The 21,737-nt window shown below is 39.7% G+C and overlaps 2 protein-coding genes across 4 annotated transcripts; one reads left to right on the top strand and one right to left on the bottom strand.

Moving 5' to 3' along the window:
* Window positions 1-331: 331 nt before the first annotated feature.
* On the bottom strand, window positions 332-11,393 carry ttl (tubulin tyrosine ligase). 2 transcript variants are annotated; one of them, XM_061910760.1, is made up of 8 exons: window positions 10,812-11,393; window positions 10,574-10,730; window positions 10,274-10,352; window positions 9,923-10,155; window positions 5,430-5,565; window positions 5,062-5,331; window positions 2,726-2,869; window positions 332-1,776 (listed from the first exon to the last, which is right to left on the bottom strand). In XM_061910760.1, exons 2-8 carry the CDS (start codon window positions 10,728-10,730, stop codon window positions 1,584-1,586), a joined length of 1,212 nt encoding a protein of 403 aa, XP_061766744.1. In that variant the 5' UTR covers window positions 10,812-11,393; the 3' UTR covers window positions 332-1,583. The 2 variants fall into 2 exon arrangements, with proteins under 2 accessions (XP_061766744.1, XP_061766743.1); XM_061910759.1 differs by having other exon boundaries at window positions 10,574-11,392.
* A 62-nt stretch (window positions 11,394-11,455) lies between these two features.
* On the top strand, window positions 11,456-20,826 carry fignl1 (fidgetin-like 1). 2 transcript variants are annotated; one of them, XM_061910757.1, is made up of 2 exons: window positions 11,456-11,590; window positions 18,807-20,826. In XM_061910757.1, the coding sequence occupies exon 2, from the start codon at window positions 18,824-18,826 to the stop codon at window positions 20,699-20,701; it is 1,878 nt and encodes a 625-aa protein (XP_061766741.1). In that variant the 5' UTR covers window positions 11,456-11,590; window positions 18,807-18,823; the 3' UTR covers window positions 20,702-20,826. The 2 variants fall into 2 exon arrangements, with proteins under 2 accessions (XP_061766741.1, XP_061766742.1); XM_061910758.1 differs by lacking the exon at window positions 11,456-11,590 and adding an exon at window positions 12,044-12,194.
* The last annotated feature ends 911 nt before the right edge of the window (window positions 20,827-21,737 follow it).

The raw sequence follows: 21,737 nt of genomic DNA on the forward strand, positions 1-21,737 counted from the left end.
GACGGAATGACAGACAGAAACACCCATTTTTTATATATATATAGATTTATTTATTAAAGGTAAATTGAGCAAATCGGCTATTTCTGGCAATTTATTTAAGTGTGTATCAAACTGGTAGCCCTTCGCATGAGTCAGTACCCAAGAAGTAGCTCTTGGTTTCAAAAAGGTTGGTGACCCCTGGTCTATAAACATTCAGTGACGACCAATAATACAAAATGATGCACCATGACAATGAAGCATTGACCAAAGATTAAATTTTAGAAATGTATTAGTTTAAACTTCAAACCAATAACAGTACAGGATGTTACATAAAAATGAGTTCTACATCTGGTAATTAGATTTTTTTTTATTTCAGCAAGTTTTTTTTATGAGAAACCACCATGCAACATTTGGAAGAACAAACACTACAGCAAACAAAACATCACGTCCCTGAATGCACACTTGATTTCACGTCACATATGACCTCATAATTACTTTACAACCACTCTGAACCTTGATTTGACAATCTATTTAAAACACAACAGACAGCATGGTTTTATCTTTGGTTGGGGTGAACACATCCAGGACTTATTAACATGTCAGGAAATAATTAGAAAAATAAGGTCTGTTGATGAATGGGGCGAATTTACACCAATGGTACAGACACTTTTTAACAGAAAGAAAAACCCCTCTAAGGCACCTTTCCCCTTAATGAAAGAATCCCCCCAAAAATGCAATAAATATATATTCTTTTATGTTGACTGAAATTTTTTTACACCTCTACCATAATTCATAGAAACCCTTTCTATGCTTACATTAAGGCCCCTGAATCATCTTTTCAGCTAAAACAGGGCTGCAATACTGATCACAATAACATATTTGTGCATTAATTCTAATAATCATCATGAAATTTATTAAGGAGTTAAGGTGCCCAGCACATCATTAAACGTGTACTTTTTAGATGGTTATCCTTCATTCTTGAGTGTAAACACAAAGTTGTAACATAAATAAATGTGCTACAAAGACACAAACAAAATAAAACTTGAGAAGCCAACGTCATGCACTAGAAAATAATTCTGAGACTATCAAAGCACGAAAGTAGTAAAAATCAACAGGCAACATGCAGCATTTACCAGGTTAACTACTTTGACAGCTATAGGAAGACAATAGCGATATATTTGTGTGTATTTACTGGATTGAATCAAGATGGTGATTTATTTTATTTTTTATGAAAAAAAAAAAAAAAACATCAATGGGGTGAACCAAAAACCAAAAAATACTGGATCATGGTCGTCAGAGATGTGAAAGGCCAACATTTATGAAACTTGACCTCCTTGAAGAAAAAGAAAGTCTGTTGAGGGTTTGTCAATGGGTGCATACGTAAGGCACTGGTGTCATTTCCAACAATCTATCAGGGGACAAACAGCTTTAAGCAACTCTTCTCCTCATTTTCCAAACAACCAAATGCAACATCTGCCATTCCTTTGATGCATCCATAAAAAGACATGCAATAAACACAAGGTACAATACAAATGCTGCGGTAACAAATGACGGCGTTTGTCGCTCTTCCAGCAGTGCCGAAAGACATGAATGATTTGCCATGCTTACAGTCGAGTAAAAGGGCCGATATGAAGCGGCCCTCTTATTTTGGGTGAGGAACAAGCATTACTGCTGAACAACGAGGACGGCGACGAGGAATAAGGTGACGATGACGAGGAGTCACCACTATTGTTGAGGGTGAAGACGCTGGAGATGGCTACGTCCACGATGCCTTGACACAACTCTGGGTACAACTTCCTGGAAGAGAAACGTTAAAAACGAAAACAGTATGTGAGCTCTCGATATAAAGATGGATATACTAATGTTTAGGCCTAAAAGCTACAGAAACAGACACCAAAAATCAGCAAAGGGAAAAGACAGGGACAGTAAAATTCTCTACAATAGGACTAATATATTCAAATGTCTAGTCAAAGATTGTCTCTATAACAGCACTCTAGTGTTTTTTAAAAATCTGCTGCAAAAATGTGAGTACGTCACAAGTTTTTTGAACTGAACTAGTGAGCCACCAGTTGAATAGCACAAGTGATGAAAAAGAGAGGACCTAAAATGGAACCTTGAGGAACACCACTCGAATAACTCAAGAAGTTGAACAAATGACTTTTGACTCCATCTGAAGTAAACAAGCTACAGCAGCACCTTAGTTACATAAATCACTAGTGTCTGTGACCACATTGTAAATGTACTTGCAGTGTGTATATAAAACATTGATGGGAGGGTTTTGAAGTTGTTTTAGAGGGCTTTGAATGCTACAATGGTGACTCCCATTAGCTGCATCTTCCAAGCATTTAAACATTTTCTTTAAAATCATAAAATAAAGACGTATGTTCTTGTCTGTAATATTTATTGTGAAAGATAGGCAACATTCGCCCCAAAAAAGTGCAGTTCCCCTTTAAAGGGGTGCCTTGAGGGACACTTCAGTGATGTAAATCACAAGTTTAGACCCTAGTGTTCCAGTTTGGCTAGCACAGTTAAAATGTCAACGCAAGGATCTGCCAATGTGTTGACTGTGGTCCAAGTTTCTCTATACAACAGGAGTACTCTAATGTTTTTAGGAATTTGCTGCAAAAATGTTTGTCTCCCAAGTTTTTAACTGAACTCTGGGGCTGGAATTGTGTCATTTCCGGGCCAGATTTGGCCCGCGGCCCACCAATTGAATTGCATTGTTCTAGAACATGTTGCTACTGACTGTGCACAGGCTGGGGCTCCGTTGATCTCAATGAGCCACACTTTGAACTTCTCATCCACCATGAAGTCAAAGCCAAACAGCTGGAAGCTCTGGTAGGAGAGATGCTTCGTGCTGATGGCTGGTTCAATGCATGACAGACAACTCCTGCAAAAGCAAAAAAAAACAAATATTTTGAATAATATGTATGCCAACAGCAAATCAAATCCATACACACTCCACCGGTGCTGCCCAATAATCGACAGAATAATGTTTTCTTTCAGCTCTTTGAGACATTTGTGATTAAAGGCCATATAAGTAATAAGTGGTTCGATCCTCCGGGTACTCCGGCTTCCTCCTACCTCCAAAGACATGCACCTGGTGATAATTTGATTGGCAACATTAAATCAGCCCGAATGTGTGAATGTGAGTGTTAATGTTGTCTGTCTATCTGTGTTGGTCCTCTGATGAGGTGGCGACTTGTCCAGGGTGTACCCGCCTACCGCTCGGATGCAGCTGAAATAGGCTCCAGCGACTGTGGCGAAAATGGATGGATGAAAGTAAACTTTGATCGATTTACTGACTTCAGTTCTGTCTGTCGACAATATCCATTAGTTTCTGGACAGAAAAATCTTGTCCAAAGCGATCATTTTACTTATTCATTTAGTTTCTGGACAGAAAAATCTTGTCCAAAGCGATCATTTTACTTATTCATTTAACAAAGACTTTCACTTTTATGACAAGTTCATTGTCCACACACCTTTTTCCAAATTGAACATTGACTGACTCCGCCATGCAAACAGTGACTTAACGATTTGTATCTTGAAAAGCCTCCAGCACTTTCCACTCCACGTGTAAAGCTGCAGAGGCTAAAAATTGCAAAAAGTAAGTAAAATACGACCTTTTGACATCATTAAACCCTATATTCAGGAGGAACTGTGCTGACAAAAACATAGTTAATACAATGTTTCCTGTACATTTATTAATGTGTGTAGTCCTGCTATGAATACATTTCAACCACCACAAACAGATTTGGCACAATGTGTTTGCCCTTGCTCATAAACTCATTATAATAGGACTGTCTGTCAATGTAGCTTGCATCATAACTCCTCCTTAATACATTTAGGGCCGGATCTAGTTAAGGGTTGCGTGTATAAAACACGTGCAGAATTGATAACGCACACAAAGCTGATCTACGAACCTCGTGTGCAAAGAATTGCATCTTTTAAAAGAGCAAAATAGCAAGCCCATTTTATTTAGCGTGTCTGTCTTCTATGCTGATTATCACACCACCCACAACACTGGAATGAGGACATGCAAATATAACTAGTTAGCACTCTCAATGTGATTTATCAAGACTGTAACTGCTCTGCATCTATATTTTACACATCTAGGAAGAATGTGCAGATCGGTACAGCTAGATAACTGAGAGAAAGAATATTCCGTCTAAGAACATGTCAATATATATAAATTTTCAGAAAAAAAAAAGTTACATATCGTCTCCAGCTGCTGGATCATTTGAAGGGCTGATTAAAACTAATTCACTTCATTTGGTCGGCTGGTATGTTTTTTTATTGGTGTTTTTTTTTTTTATATATATAAGACGTATATAATTAATATATCTCCTATATAAAAAAAGTTCTTGCAATATTCATTTTCTAGCAAAACCACGGCACAGTGTGCTAAAAGCAGTTTCTGTTGTCTAGATCGCACTTTACTATAGCCCAGAAAAGGTGGTACCTAGTACACTTGTATGCTGCATGTCAACAACATGACATAATGCCACATGTTGGAACAGATGATGCCTTAAAGTTGGAAGAAAATAAGTGGTTCCAGGGTGACAGCTGGTATACACGCAAAAACCTCATTTAAATATGGCTGTGTACACCACTTTTGATCTTGTTATTAATTGTACACACAGTCTTAGTAGATCACTTGCAACACGCTCACTAATAGCACACGCAGTTTTATAGTTTGCGCACGCTATTGTACACTTATATGGATTTTAAGAGACGAGGCCCTTAATACGCACCTTGTCTGCCAGAGGATACAAAGATGTCGCAGGAGGCATCGGTAATACCAACTTAATGAGTTGTAGATTTTGTTATTCTACAAAATACTGGTCTTATTGGACACTTTTAGAAACTTTAACATGAAAATGTGTATTGCTCTTCCCAACAAATATCTGTATATTTTCAATTTTTTAAAGACTTGTTATGGCACTATTTTAGCATCAACATGATTTTAAAACCATGCATACTTATGTGGAACATCAAAATTACTTTAATTCCGGATACCATTTTGATAAATAATTGCTTCACTGCACTGCTAAACCTAAAAAGGTAAAAAAACCGACCTACTTGATGATTTGCTTGATCTGAGGTAAAATGCTGGCCTCCAGCGTGACATTGTGATGGTTGAGCAGGTACAGGCGGAACTCGTCAAAGAACATCTCGTTCCCTTCCTCATAGCGGCCGTAGTTCTGGGAGTGCTCCTGCTGGATGCAGTGGTTTGTCAGGTGACTCGTCATGTCCTGGAGGTCTGAGGTGTTGTACGGCTCGGAGGACGTCCGCAGAACACCTTCTCGGTATAAATAGACGTTGTAATGGTGATCCACAAGTACCCAGCTCCTGGAAAAACATATTATAAACCTTTAGGGCACTTCACTCAAATATGCATATAAATAAGCCAGACATTTGTGACCCTAAGGCATTAAATAAAGCCTTACCTGATGTCAAACTTGCGATGTCCAGGCTCCAAAAGTAGAGGTTTCTCCAGGTACTTCTGAATTACATGAACCTGTCCCTGATTGTCAATGTACTCCAGCAGATGGTTAGCATCGTGGGATATCACGATACCAGCGCCTGTTTTAAAGAAAATATGGTTATTGTAAACCAGGGGTTCTTAACATTTTTGACCTCGGGGCCCAACTTTTCCATTACAGAGTGGCTTGTGACCCACTTAAATACTTAGACTGAATTAGTAATTTTACACTTGATTTAAATCATATTCAATAATTATATCTCACCAATTTACCGTTCACAACCTTGTCAACTGCTATGAAAGCATTTGTTAATCACAAAGATTATCATTTATTTAACAAGCGAAAATTAGACTTAGGTCAGGCTGATAAGTATAGGTACTAACCAAATATACTGCAAAAGAAGGGACTCAAATAACTGACGAAAAATAAATGCACATACAATTACGTTTTGCTAAAATAAAACTAAATAAAAAAAGAATAAGTACGATTGTAGCTGAGATAGGCGCCAGCGCCCCCCGCAACCCACAAGGGAATAAGCGGTAGAAAATGGATGGATGGATGGATGGATAAATAGTCACTTAAATTAATGTGCAAATGAAAGTACAGCTTCACCACTTTAGAAATATTTTTTTACGCTTCAAAAACTTCTCCATGACTTTTGCTCCAGACTTCATTTGGTTGTTAAGTACTTGTCATTATTGCCACAAGTGGTAGAAGAATGTATTGGAGTCATTTGGACCAAAGCTGGAGAACAGATATTTCTTGGCGGCCCATCAGGAGGCGCTCGAGGCCCTACGACCCTATGGTTAGGAAGCGCTGTTGTAGACCATCTGCCACATCCTCCAACAGTAGAACATATATTGTAGTGAGCAGAACTTTACATACACGCATGGAATTCATTTGGGGCACCTATCCATTCATTTTCTACCGCTTATTCCCTTTTTGGGGTTGCGGGGGGCGCTGGCGCCTATCTCAGCTACAATCGGGCGGAAAGCGGGGTACACCCTGGACAAGTTGCCACCTCATCGCAGGGCCAACACAGATGGACAGACAACATTCACGCTCACATTCACACAATTACTGGGATTTATTTGAACCATTATTTTTTCCAAGTTTGAATGATTATCTTCAGTGATTGGTTGGTAGATTTCAAGGCCTTTAATGTATTTTTGATTTTCCCTAATTTGAAAAATATATGTACACACTCAAATATATAGGAAGACACAGGCCCACTAATATTTCGTGAGATGTACCATAACAAATTTCAGCCCGACCAGATGTTTCTTGTAGCGTATGGCATAATTCTGGCTAGGTATTTGACCACTCTAGTTCGCAGAGTTGGTAGAGTTCAATTCAATTGATTGACTTCCTGGCACGGACCTGGCTGGTACAAATAGTCAATAACTTAGTTAATAGCGTTGTAGTCAACAATTCATACCATTGTTTGAACTGATGATCTTGGACTCTGTAGTTATTTAGAAATGTTTATAAACAAGTGCACCCAATTCTGGTTTTTAAGTCAGAAAAAAAAAAAAACTGTTAAAATACAATCAGGGTGTCAACATCTTTGTCCTTTAGGACAACATTAACATGTGAAAGGGTTGTATCTTTGAATCCACGTTTGCATGTATGATAATCACATCAGTAATTGCCCTTCTTTTGTTTGTTTTTTAGCATTTTTTGGCAAGCAGACATTCAACTATACAGCAATTTTGCACTTAATTTTGGGTGTTTCGACAACAAAAACACTTTTAAAGTAGGGATGTCCCAATCAACATTTTTTGCTTGATACTGGTACGATTTTTTGGCCTCAGAACAAATGCAATTTTGAGTCCTGATTTTATACTTTGAAAATAGATTATAGAGCTGAAATGTTTTATAGTAAGTAACTAAAGTAAGCACATTGACCCAAATTTAGAATTTGCTAGTATTGTTGTAAATCAGATGATGTATTCATGGCATTGAACGCTGTTTACAATTTTTTGTACAAAATAAAGTGGCTAGTGCACAAAAGCTAAACAAAAGCAAACAATACTATTGGCTCTGATTTTAAATCATTTGGGTTTTGTCCTCAAAGCCTTCTTGTATCCAAAGACTTACTCCCTGAATTTGTAAACAATAACAAAAATTACTGAATAAGCAACACGTTTGTAGCTTACTCTCAAATTCCAGACGGTGTTCTGGCAAGACATGCACCCTTCTGGAATTCATGCAACTCATGCAGGTGTGTAACAAGGAATAGAGAAATGTAATCGTGTCTCCAGAGCGTGCATCCCTTTTGAAGGAATCTTTAACGTGAGTATAATCCTTAGCATGTAAACACTGGGACACAGCTGCAGTAAAGATCGGTTGGGCTCGAAAGGTAATCAGTCAATCAGTTAAAAAACGGTAAATATCAGCTTCTGATTGGATTCGGAAGATCTTTACTTACAATCTCTTGTTGCATCATATAATAATTTTAATTGATTGATTAAAATGAAGAAAACTGAAATTTATTGCATTGGTAGTAAAAATTTAAATAACAAATGCATTTACAGGAAATATTAACAGTACTACTATTTTTAATCTTTTGCAGCACATGTAATCATGTGGCATGCCCATGTAATAAATAAATAAGTCAGTCAGTCATGCCCATCATGAGTGCAAGTAAACTTCTGACTCTATACAAGTGTACAGGTGCTGGTCATATTATTAGAATATCATTAAAAAGTTGATTTATTTCATTAATTCCATTTAGAAAGTCAAACTTATAGAATGTATACATTCATTCCAAACAGACTGATACATTTCAAGTGTTTTTTGGCAAAAAGCAGATGATTATAGCTGACAAACAATGAAAACCCTAAATTCAACATCTCAGAAAATTAGAATATGGTGAAAAGGTCAGATATTGAATACACCTGGTGCCACACTCTAATTAGCTAACTAACTCAAAACACCTGGAACAGCCTTTAAATGGTCTCTTGTTTTGATTCTGTATGACACACAATCATGGGGAAGACTGCTGACTTGACAACTGTCCAAAAGATGACCATTGATACTTTAAAGAAGGAGGGCAAGACACAAAAGGTCATTGCCAAAGAGGTTGGATGTTCCCAGAGCTCTGTGTCTAAGCACATTAATAGAGAGGCGAAGGGAAGACAAAGATGTGGTAGAAAAAAAGTGTACAAGCAAGAGGGATAACCGCGCCCTGGAGAGGATTGTCAAACAAAACCGATTCAAAAATGTGGGGGAGATCCCCAAAGAGTGGATTGCAGCTGGAGTCAGTGCTTCAAGAACCACCACGCACCGACGTATGCAAGATATGGGCTTCAGCTGTCGCATTCCTTGTGTAAAGCCACTCTTGAATAAGAGACAATGTCAAAAGCGTCTCGCCTGGGCTCAAGACAAAAAGGACTGGATTGCTGCTGAGGGGTCCAAAGTTATGTTTTCAGATTAAACTAAATTTTGTATCTCCTTTGGAAATCAAGGTCCCAGAGTCTGGAGGAAGACAGGAGAGGCACAGAATCCACGTTGCCTGAAGTCCAGTGTCAAATTTCCACAATCGGTAATGGTCTGGGGTGCCATGTGTTGGTCCACTGTGTTTCCTGAGGTCTAGGGTCAATGCAGCAGTCTACCAGGAAGTTTTAGAACACTTTATGCTGCCTGCCGCGGACCAATTTTATGGAGGTGAAGATTTAATTTTCCAACATGACTTGGCACCTGCACACAGTGCCAAATCTAACAGTACCTGGTTTAAGGACCATGGTATCCCTGTTATTGACTGGCCTGCAAACTCACCTGACCTTAACCCCATAGAAAACCTATGGGGTATTGTGAAGCGGAAGATGCGAGATGCCAGACCCAACAATGCTGAAGAGCTGAAGGCCGCTATTAAAGCAACCTTGGCTCTCATAACACCTGAGGAGTGCAACAGATTGGTTGACTCCATGCCACGCCGTATTGCTGCAGCAATTCAGGCAAAAGCAGCTGCAACTAAGTATTGATTGTTGTACATGCTGAAACATTCCATGTTCATACTTTTCAGTTGGCCCACATTTCTAAAAAATATTTTTTGGTACTATTGTAACTAATATTGTAATTTTCTGAGATACTGAATTTGGGATTTTCAGTAATTGTCAGTACTAATCATCAAATTTTAAAGAAAAACACATTTCAAATATATCACTATGTGTGTAATGAATTGATATAATATGTAAGTTTCACGTTCTGAATAGAATTACTGAAATAAATAAACTTTTTCATGATATTCTAATAATATGAACAGCACCTGTACAATGTAGCACAATGTTGCTTTATCATTAGAATCTAAAGTTGCATGGTTGTAGAAAACCACAATGTATCCAACTGGGTACGGTTTATGATGCAGGATAAGCATTTTATTTTGCTGCCGGGGTTTGCAGAATATTATATCAACCCTAGTTAGTGTCAGACAAAACATGTAAGCACTATTCTACCTTTAGCTCCAGCGGACGACTTGGCAATCCACACTTTCCCCTCCCCACTTTCTTTCTTGGAATTGTAGGATGCCAAGAAAACTTCTCGCTCATCGGTTTTGGGATTGCTCGTCAGATGGCTGATTCCATTTGTAGCAGGAGCAACAGGAGTGTTGAGATTTGTGGGATAAATGATGTAAGACTCTGGAAACCAGCTTGGGGAGTCTGAGAGCTCTGGGCTGGTCTTTATAAGCCTGGTGATTTTAAGGGAGTAGAGAGGTAAGCTAAAGCAATTCCCTTTTACATCATTAAAGAGAAAACATATATAATAACAACTATTAAAAGGACAAATCGGAGAGAATAAATACCTACTTGACCAATGATGCCTTCCTGCAAAGCTTGTCTGCTCCTCTGTAGTAATTCACCAGCTGCACCAGTCCTGGTTCATGACCTGTAAAGTCCCAGTGAAAATATTTCAAAACAATCCCTTCTTTGTGAAATAAATGCACATGGAGTGAGGGTTGAGGGAGGAATTATTTGTCTCCATGACGCATGGGCGACAATCTCTGCACAGTCACTGCAGAAAATTCAGCCTGAGTGGGTGGAAACCCAATGAAGCAAAAACATGTATCTATATTTATGGGAACATATTTAAATAGAAACATACTCTACCTAAACGTCCAAAGGGTAGTCTGTTCCTTTCACCAAGCATTAAATTAAATCTGGGGTTGTCTCTTTTCAGCCTCCTCCACTGCCCAGTAGACAAGAGGATTTTGGAAACTTCTGCATAAACGGTGCTGTTGTCATCCCGGGTGACAAAGGTGTACATCTGAGCGGCCATTATCCCACGGTAGATGGAAAACGAGATTAACAGAAAGGACTTTAAACTACTTTGTTGCCATTAAGTTACTTGTCTGGTTGGTAGAGCAGCACGCAGTGTCCGGTGTTATCTTCCCTGATCCTCCCATGGTGATGATGAGTCGGTCATTTCCAGTCCAAATGTTCGCTTCACGCCAAGATCAGAAAATCGTTTCCAAATGAATCATGTCGCCATCACGTTATACATTTAAGGTGTATACAAATATCTTGTTATTAAGCAGACAACGACCCAGCAGGGTGTGACTGGGGTCCAGTGACTCGTATGGGCCGCTTAACTGTCTGCATCCGGTGTCTAGCTCAAAGTGATAACTATCGAAGTTAATTCCCAATACAATGCAGTTCCTTTAAAAAAAAACCCTGGCTGGCAAGTTATGTATTTCCAACAAAAATATTGGCCATCTGCTAAACGACATGCTTTTCCATTCTCTTTAAGCTCAGCTGCTGTCTTCCATGAGCGAGAGCTTAACTCGGATGTAGGTTGTGGTTATTGTAGTTCTTTATTGTTTATACTCTGATTAGCATCCATTTTTATGATTTTTATATGGGATGTGTGAACCCAATATTCATTATAATTCAGTTGACGTATATATTAAGAGCTTTTAAAATGTTTTGAATGTACGTTTGGTGCCGACTGGACTTTTTAAAATCAAACGGACTAAAGTTCCCAGAATGCAACGAGAATAAAACGGCACATTGGAAATGGTGGGTTGACGCTTTACGGCCACTAGATGGCACTGCAGATTTTACTACGTACTGCGCAGTTGTTTTTTAGTGTTGTATGACGTCTATTGTCCGAAACACTACTTTTAGGTAAGTTGGATCAGGCTGTATGAATGTTGAGTTTATATTCAGGCTCTGTACATTTTTACACTTAAACATTTAAGTCAAGCATGTTTATAATCTAAGAAGAAACGCTATGTAACATTTACCGCAGAAGTTGAGTGAGGATTTGAGCCACGTTTCAATATTTTCTTAAACTTACTTGCTTCTCACTTAGTTGCTCATATCTAAAACATTGTGTTGAAACTTTTAGCCAAGTGAATCTGATTGAATAGTTACGCCATTTTCAAACGGAATGGTTGTTTTTGTTAGCCGTTAGTGAATTGATTAACGTGGACCCCGACTTAAAAAAGTTGAAAAAACGTATTCGGGTGTTACCATTTAGTGGTCAATTGCACGGAATATGTACTGTACTGTGCAAACTACTAATAAAAGTATCAATCAATCAAGTGTGTACTGCAAATGTTCAAATAATGACACGGAACTCGACCGGAAGTTGTACCGTGGCGGAAGTGGAGGCTGGCGGGAATCGAGCACTGTTGCAAACTTAAGACCAATAACGTTTTAAACTGCACTTTTCATATTAGTTCTAAATTTCCTAAAAAAAAATAGTATTTCGTCACAAAGTTGTGAGGTAAAAGCGCCAACAACTATGTCGCTCTGCGGTGGGCGCTTATTTGTTTATTTTATTTACGTGTGTAAACAAACTGTAAAAGGTAGCTTGGTATCCATTGTGTCTTTGTTCTAGCTAGAGCTTTGTATTTATATTGATATTGTTTAATTTCGAAACTAAAATGTGTAAGCATTAGGCATTTGTACAGCGTGTAATATTTGGGGTGGAACGCTGGGCCTTAATCACGGTTCGCTATTCACCTTTTATTTTCCAAAGGTCTACTGAAATGAGATTTTCTTATTTTAACGGGGATAGCAGGTCCATTCTATGTGTCATACTTGATCATTTCACGATATTGCCATATTTTTGCTGAAAGGATAGCAGGTCCATTCTATGTGTCATACTTGATCAGTTCACGATATTGCCATATTTTTGCTGAAAGGATTTAGTAGAGAACATCTACGATAAAGTTTGCAACTTTTGGTCGCTAACAGAAAAGCCCTGCCCTTGCCGGAAGTCGCAGACGATGACGTCACCCGTTGATGGCTCCTCACATTGTTTTTAATGAGAGCCTCCAACAAAAAAAGCTATTCGGACCCATTAATTTGAGTGAGGATGAAAGATTTGTGTTTGAGGATATTGATAGCGACGGACTAGAAAAAAAAAAGCGATTGCATTGGGACAGATTCAGATGTTTTTAGAGACATTTACTAGGATAATTCTGGGAAATACCTTATCTTTCTATTGTGTTGCTAGTGTTTTAGTGAGTTTAACAGTACCTGATAGTCGGAGGTGTGTGTCCACGGGTGTCTTGACGACAGTGTCTCAGGGAAGTCAACGGTAGCTTTATGGACGGCGCAAGTTCAGCTTATCTCCGGTAAGAAGCGACTTTTTACCACAATTTTCTCACCGAAACCTGCTGGTTGACATTCAGTCGGGATCCATGTTCGCTTGACCGCTCTGATCCATGGTAAAGTTTCAACTCCGGGAATTTTAAACAAGGAATCACTTTGTGTTTGTGTGGCTAAAGGGTAAAGCTTCCCAACTCCATCTTTCTACTTTGACTCCTCCAATATTAATTGAACAAATTGCAAAAGATTCAGCAACACAGATCTCCAAAATACTGTATAATTGTGCGGTTATGTGTGTGTGCAGTGCTCATATTTCCTAACAGTCAGTGACGTCACGCGTACACGTCATTACGCAACGTTTTCAGGAAGAAACTCCCGGGAAATTTAAAATTGCAATTTAGTTAACTAAAAAGGCCGTATTGGCATGTATTGCAATGTTAATATTTCATCCTTGATATGTAAACTATCAGACTGCGTGGTGGGCAGTAGTGGGTTTCAGTAGGCCTTTACAGGTCACAGTTCAATTCGTTATTGGGACAGGAAGGGATGGCAATTTAAAACGAAACTGCTTTTATTGTAACAGCTGTAATGACAAAAAGCTTTTAAAAACATTTCCAATAAATACTAAAGATACTAAAAAGATGCATAAACAGACAAATGGAAATATGCTGATCACTTTGATACATTACTATTGCTAAACAATGTTTTTCCAATAGTGTGTCCGATAGCTGATGTTAGCTATCTAAATCTCTATCTGTTAATCCACCCCATCCATTTTCTACCGCTTATTCCCTTTGGGGTGGAGGGGGGCGCTGGTGCCTATCTCAGCCACAATCGGGCGAAAGGCGGGGTACACCCTGGACAAGTCACCTCCTCATCGCAGGGCCAACACAGATAGACAGACAACATTCACACTCACATTCATACACAAGGGCCGATTTAGTGTTGCCAAACAACCTATCCCCAGGTGCATGTCTTTGGAGGTGAGAGGAAGCCGGAGTACCCGGACGGAACCCACACAGTCACGGGGAGAACATGCAAACTCCACACAGAAAGATCCCGAGCCCGAGATTGAACCCAGGACTACTCAGGACCTTCGTATCGTGAGGCCGACGCACTAATCCCTCTTCCACCGTGCTGCCCTTATCTTTTAATGTATAATCTAATTCAACAACTGGGTAGCAATTTCTTCGTTGCTTCTCTTGGACTGCTTTTGTGTACAGTATGCCAATTGAAAATACTTTAAATGCTTCAAAAGATGTACGCAAGACATACACAAACCAATTCTCATTTACACTGTACTGTGGGAGAATTTTCAGGCTTAGACAATGCCTTAGACAATGCTTAAAATAGCTCCGATATATGTAGAATATGCTTTAAAAATGTATATAGTTGCACTCTATTGTAAAAATATCACTTTAATTTTAAAGTAGTCCTCAAACTCAATTTAAATGGGGTTGTTGGAGGTCTGGGTATGGTTGGGCCTCACTAAGTATTCATTTCAGATCAAGTTTTTACCAGGTGATTACATTTAATTGACCTCCAGCTATAGTGACCCCGAGCTATGGGAGGTCTTCAGTCAGTATAACTGTAAAATGAAATGCGGAACAATTATATTTTGACATTGTTAAGTAACCTAAAATAAAAGCTCGTCAGAGATACTTCATATTTATTGTAAGTAGCTTGTTGTGTTGATTATTCTGTCATTTTTGTGTTGGCACCAATATTAGTAGTTATTTTTTAGTGAGATTCAAGATTGCCAGCATATAAAGATAACATATATAACTTTTAGCTGCACAGGGTGGGTGGGTTGCAATAAGTGTGAGCAGGTTGCAACTTTTACTGATACTGATTTTTGGAATTTTTAATTATTTTTAACGCCAACAGCTAATAAGAAGTTGCAGGCAGAAATGGCCACTGTTTAGCACTTTGGACATCCTTGGTTTACATATTCTGTTCTTAAGAGTTATGATCTTCAAGGGGTTGAATAATTTTGTCAATGAGATATTAAGAGAAATGACACTGTTTGGTATGTTACAAAATATAATGTTGTAGTTCAAGTTGCATTTGTCTATTTAATGCATCTTTATTTGATATGACTATAAACAAAATACGGAATAAATGTCCAACTTGCTAAAACACCAAAATTGTGTGGGGGTTGAATACTTTTGCTCACAACTGTATGTTACTGCATACGTTCAGCAGCTAAATTAGGAGCCTCTGTAACCCATTTTGAAAGGCTTCTTTTAGGCCTTGGCGATATAGTCTAAACATTTCATCTCCAATTTTTTTCAGAAAAAATTCGATTTTTCTCCTTTTCTTTTTAAAGAAACCAGTGAATACAAATGACAAAGCTGATTTAAAACACATTTTGCTTGTATTTAAACAAAAACTAGTAGTTTGAAATTACACTACATAATTACACTACCTCTTACTTTTAGCAAAATTCTAATTTGTTTATTGGTATTATTTGGGTGTTGTTCAGTGGGCCAAATTAAAAGCTTAGCTGGATGAATAGGCTTGCTGTACATGGTAACTGGTGTAAATGATTTCGCTACAGTAAGCTGCTTCTTAATTGGAGCTGTTGTTGTGGTCTTGTTCGCCTCATAAAGAGTTGCATTTCCCCTAGTCGGCTCAATGCTGTTTCAGATGCTGGAATAAGTTTGTTGTGCTGCTGCCTTTTTTAAAGAAACTTTGCAGCGTGCAGTTCCTAGTTCCGCGCCTGTTGCCGCAAATATAAAGCACTGGCAACACATTTGTTTTCTTTGGGACAAACGTCTCGCATCAGCCATGTTTTTCCTATGTTTGTGAATGTCTGCTTAGGAAGTAAGGGGAAGGGCTACGGCTATGGAAGCACATGCGGGCAAAAAACATGCAAGAGCAAGAGTAGAAAATATAGATTTTTAGATTTTTTTAAAATCGTATGCAACAAAAAACTTGAATGTATCAATACGTATCGCCCAGACCTAGCTTGTGTTATCATTTATAAACACAATTACATATTGTGATATATATTATAGCAGAAGGCTGCAATGCGTATCGCAATATGGATTATGAATATAGATGGTGTGAATTAGAGATAGACCGATGTATTTTTTTCTGGGGCCGATACGATCTCAATTATTAGTAGTCAAGGATATTTGGAGCCGAAAATCATTTGCAGAAAAAGTTTTTTCAACATGAACAATGTATGTCAGTAAACAGCTCAACAAGACTTAAAGTATTAATTTTTTAATTTTTTTTACATTATTTTCACGGAAACGTCGAACCAGTAGTAACATCATGTTTAATGTGGTGCTGATGTGGTTGATTTAATACCAAACAACACCAGGGGATTTGTGTGTCTAATTTTGCGGGTCAGAGGAGCATCAAGGTTTCCATTTCAAAGTATGGGAAATCTTGTGGGATAATTGGTAAACATATGGTATTTCTTTACATCACAATAACTCACCATCTACTCCGTTTAAAACAATAAATAAAACAGTTAATGGATTTAAATCATAAGTAGGGCTGGGCGATATGGCCTTTTTTTAATATCTCTATATTTTTAGGCCATATCGCGATAAATGTTATATATCACAATATTTTGCCTTGGACTTGAATTAACACTTGATACATATAATCACAGCAGTATAATGATTCTATGTGTCTACATTAAAACATTCTTCTTCATACTGCATTGATATATGCTACTTTTAAACTTTCATGCAGAGAAGGAAATCACAATTAAGTCAATTGACCAAAAGTGTATTTATTAAACAGTTATAAAGCAATGGCACAAACGTTCATGTCATTTCCAAAACAGAAAGTGCAAGATTGTCAGAGAAAGTTTAAGTGTCTAATAAAAATGAACTGTATAATAGGAAATCAAATAGTGTTCGTCCTTCGCTATGTGGTAGGTTACTACGGACGTTATTAAATTCTATTTTTTTATACGGTGTTGATGTGGAAATGTTTGCCTCGGCATTTTGATGGTGTGGGCGTGTGGCACCGAACGGAGATGTTGACATGTGAAGTAAGCACTCTTCATTCTCTAGCAGGTGACTTTTCAAATGATGCTACATATTATCAGTTATGCTACGTTTTATAGCAACGCTTGTGCCGCATGCTTGACTTATTACGGTTGTCTGTTCGACATATTCCCACTTGAAGCCAAACCACCGCCAGACGATGGACCCCCTGCTGTTTTTCTTGGGAATTACTTCTTCCTTCAGTCGCACCTTCTTTCTCTTGTATTACCACTCGCAAGGCTCTGCTAGCATCACAGCTAACGTTACCCATGCTGCTACCTCTCTGCTCCACCAGGGGGTATACGTATGTGAGGTATGACGTAACAGTCTGTGACTTATGTAGGAAGGTGCGCTTTCTGTCTGTGAGAATGAGAGACAGGAAAGAGTGGGAAGAGTAATGCCCGCAGCTAAAAGCAACTGCGTAAGAATTTCTACTCGAATATCACATTTTCTGTATCGCACAGAGACATACCCGCGATATATTGTGTATATCGCCCAGCCCTAATCATAAGGTTCTGAAATCCCAGAAATATTGCAAACATTTAAATAAACACAAATCTGGGCTCCTTCACGTAGCTTATACATGCCATTTTTCAAGCTGGTTAACATAATTTCTTCCTCGATATTGCGGAAAGTATAAGAGTGCTGCCTCCTCTTTTTTACTTATGTCTCCTATTTGTCAATATTTTTAGACACAATTGATTTTTGGCAGGTAATGTGTTCTGTGATTTTAATGTCCAATCATGACTGTCGTGTTGTTATTTGATTGAATCACTTAACAAGAAACTCGCTGCACTTCTTTAATGAGCCCACACTGTTTGCAGTGGACAGAGGCTTGTTCGTAGCAGTAGCGAAAAAAAAACGGAACTATTAAGATGCAGGGAAAGAAGGGCAAAAACTGGATTTCCTGGCAAAAAATGGAAGTTTTGAAGGCCAAGTTGAATAGATAGGAAGGAATAGGAGGAAGAGAAAGTGAGGTTGGGGAGGGGCGGCTTGGCTGCGTAAGCACTGCAGTGGAAAAAAACAACAACTTTTCTCGTGCAGGACAAAAGGGCTGGTGCTTGAGCATTGTTAATAACTATCTACTTTTATCTACTATATTACTTCTTTTTTTAAATCTACTTTTTTTTTTAATACTCTGTACTGGTATTACATATGTATATGTTGTATCTACTGTTTTATTTGTGCTAAGCATCAAAATGCCAAATATTAGTGCCGATAATCGGTTGATCTCTATTGTGAATTACTTACTTTTATAAAATAAACTTTTGTAATTGCCTTAAGTTCAGCATTTATAGTTCCAGTTTGTAGCGCTGTTTCTACAGAACAATGCTGGCACCCTTATTTCGTCTCATCCTCTTGTCGTTTTTTACTCTTGCGTACTGAATTTCACTGGGAAAGCAAAGTGGAGAAAACCCTGGAAGAAGGTTTTCAAACTGTTCTGTACTGTGCTGTATTTATTTAACAAGTAGACACCAGGCGCGAGAAACGTTTCAAGCCCTCACTTTTAATGTGCATCGACTATTGTGTTGGAAATTGATACATTTTTGTGTCGAACCAAAACAAATCTGGCTACAAATACATGTATCGTTACACCCTAAGTGTACATATTATTGGCACTACATTCACGTAATTGTGCTACTGTTATCTAGGTCTAAAATTGCTTATATTGAGATTGTGTTTGTAAAGTCAAAGAGTTTTTGCCACAGTTAATTAAGGGTTTTGCTGAGTAGATGCATTTGTAATGACAATTTCCCCCACTTTTTCACCAGGCTGGAACAGCCCAGGCATGAGTGGCGCACACCTGGACGAATGGCAGAAGAGGTCCTTTGACATTTCGTCTGGCAACTGTACACCTGAACAGACGGCCGATGCCTACCGGGCCCACATCCTCTCCATTCAGTATGCATGGGCAAGTTCCCACCTTTCAGATGCCGCCATGGGAAGCCTGCTCAGGACCTATTCAGAGCGCTACGCTGCAGTGCTGGACTCGGATGACCCCCGCACAGGGCTCAACAACTATGCAGAGAGCGCGTTGCATCTGGCCCGTAATCAGAAGAACCACAGCGACAAATGGGAGTCGTCCTTCACCATGGAGAGCGTGCTGGAGTTGCCCTGCGTGCAGAAGATGATTCAAGCAGGGGCGGGGGGGGAAAGCTCCCTCGTGGCAGCAGCAGATGTCAGCTTATCTGTCGGACAAGAGAGCAGCAGCAGCAGCTCCTTGTCTGCTTTTACATCAGTAGGCGCCTCCCCCAGACTTATTGGGCCACCTCTGTCTAAAGTCGAGGTTAATAACACAGCCAGTGGTTCTGTGGATAGGTCAAAATTTGCTGATGGGACATCAGAAAATATCTACTCATCTACTTGTCCAAACCCCACAGCACAACCTGTGTTTACTCATCCCAGCTCAGGCCCTCAGAGCAACACCAGTTATCAGTCCTGCTTCTTCCCTAACCCCAATACCTCTAAACGGAAGAATTTTTACAACACAGATGCAGGAGCACAAGCAGGGGGTGACCCAAGACCTGGAAGCAACTTCAAATCGGCCCGTGAGAAGCTAATTGTGGATCAACAGAAGAAACATTCTCATCAGCCCCAAAGAGGAGCGGCGCCTGCCGCCATGTCAGTGACGATGAAAAGGTCACTGGGAGCAAACAGACCTCGGGGGGCTTTTTCTAAATTTGTGTCCCCTATGCCAAGGCAGGAAGAGGAGGAAAGCGAGGCGAGGTCCAACTCCAATCAGGAACCTCAAATTTTGGATGAACGTCTAAAAAACTTTGAGCCAAAGATAGTGGAGTTGATCATGAGTGAGATTTTGGATCATGGGCCTCCTGTGGTCTGGGAGGACATAGCAGGATTGGAGTTTGCCAAGACTACCATAAAGGAGATAGTTGTTTGGCCTATGCTGCGACCTGACATCTTTACAGGCCTCAGGGGTCCACCGAAGGGTATCTTGTTGTTTGGGCCCCCAGGGACAGGAAAGACATTGATAGGCAAATGCATCGCCTGCCAGTCAGGGGCTACCTTCTTTAGCATCAGCGCGTCGTCGCTTACTTCCAAGTGGGTGGGTGAGGGGGAAAAAATGGTGCGAGCACTTTTTGCTATTGCCCGCTGTCACCAGCCCGCTGTGATTTTCATCGACGAAATTGACTCGCTCTTGTCCCAGCGTACAGATGGGGAGCACGACTCATCTCGTAGGATCAAAACCGAATTTCTGGTTCAGCTAGATGGGGCCGCCACGACCGGCGAGGACCGCATCCTGGTGGTGGGAGCCACCAACCGACCTCAAGAGATAGACGAGGCTGCCCGTCGACGCCTGGCTAAGAGGTTGTACATTCCCCTGCCCGAGGGCTCTGCCCGGCAGCAAATAGTCACCAATCTCATGGCTCGGGAGAAGAACCAGCTGAGAGCGGAGGAGCTGGAAAGCATTGTGTCGGCCACTGAAGGTTTCTCTGGTGCAGACATGACTCAGCTGTGTCGCGAGGCGGCGCTCGGGCCTATTCGCAGCATTCAGTTTGATGACATCGCCACCATCTCAGCAGATCAGGTCAGGCCGATCCTCTACACTGACTTCCGAGATGCTCTGATGACCGTGCGGCCGAGCGTGTCGTCAAAAGACTTGGAGCTGTATGAGGACTGGAATAAGATGTTTGGGTGTGGTCGATGACGGCCTTATGAAGAAAGACCCACCTTTTTTGTGCTGTACATTTAGTTTCTGTTGCATGTAAAACTGACAATGTGTTTAGTTTGAGTGTTCTTTCACAAAATAAAAGGTTTCCAGCTGAGACATAACTGACTGGTTTCTTTAAACATCAATTTATTAGACCAGGGGTCCCTGAACTACGCCCCGCGTGCCGTAACTTTTTTATAGTTTTTTATTTTTAATTATTAAGAAAAAAAATCTGTCCTTTCTAATCCATTTTCTACGGCTTGTTACTCTCGGTGTCACCTAGCCACGCTGGCAAATCATATTGTCTAAAAATGCATTTTCCCTTCGATAACGTGACATCGGGCTCGGAATGTATGTATGTATGTGTATATATATATGGTCGAAGTTTCTGTGGTTTATCCGTTATACAATGCTCAATACCGGGGTACAGTGGAATATACGTTAGGTCAGGAAAATACACAGGGGCTATTTCATCCCTGCAAGCCTGTTTAGCCGGTTTCTCTGCTCTTCAGGGGATTTTATAGAATTTTCTGTGGTTGTTACATATACATAGCGTATATTACATGGGGGTGGGACCTAACTTATTTATACATATATACAGCCCGGCCCCCGGTCAAATGTTTTTAACCCAATGTGGCCCCCGAGTCAAAAAGTTTGGGGACCCATGTATTAGGCCAACAGATGAGCAAGTTTGTCTGCAGTGTATTGAGTCAACAGTAGTTGACCCGTTCCAAAGTGTGTTAATCATGTCCACGGACATTGGGTAACACAAAGTATCCTAAAAAAACTGTCCTCTTGCGTTCCTCTCTTCCTGATAAAGACCAGTGAGGACAAAACAGGAAAAGCAGTTACTGCAACATCCTCGTCTGCAAGTGTCACAAAAATATTATCCGTATGTGACTGGTTCATCATAACACTTTTTTTTTGTTTCAAACCCAAAAAGTAGCAACGGCTAGCTATCTTAAAGTGATGATGACCACAGTTTGATGAAGCGTTTAATCCTGAGAACCACAGCGGTCACACGCATGCCACA

This window comes from Nerophis ophidion, linkage group LG09 (assembly GCF_033978795.1).
Source record: "Nerophis ophidion isolate RoL-2023_Sa linkage group LG09, RoL_Noph_v1.0, whole genome shotgun sequence".
NCBI classification, from domain to species: Eukaryota; Metazoa; Chordata; class Actinopteri; order Syngnathiformes; family Syngnathidae; genus Nerophis; species Nerophis ophidion.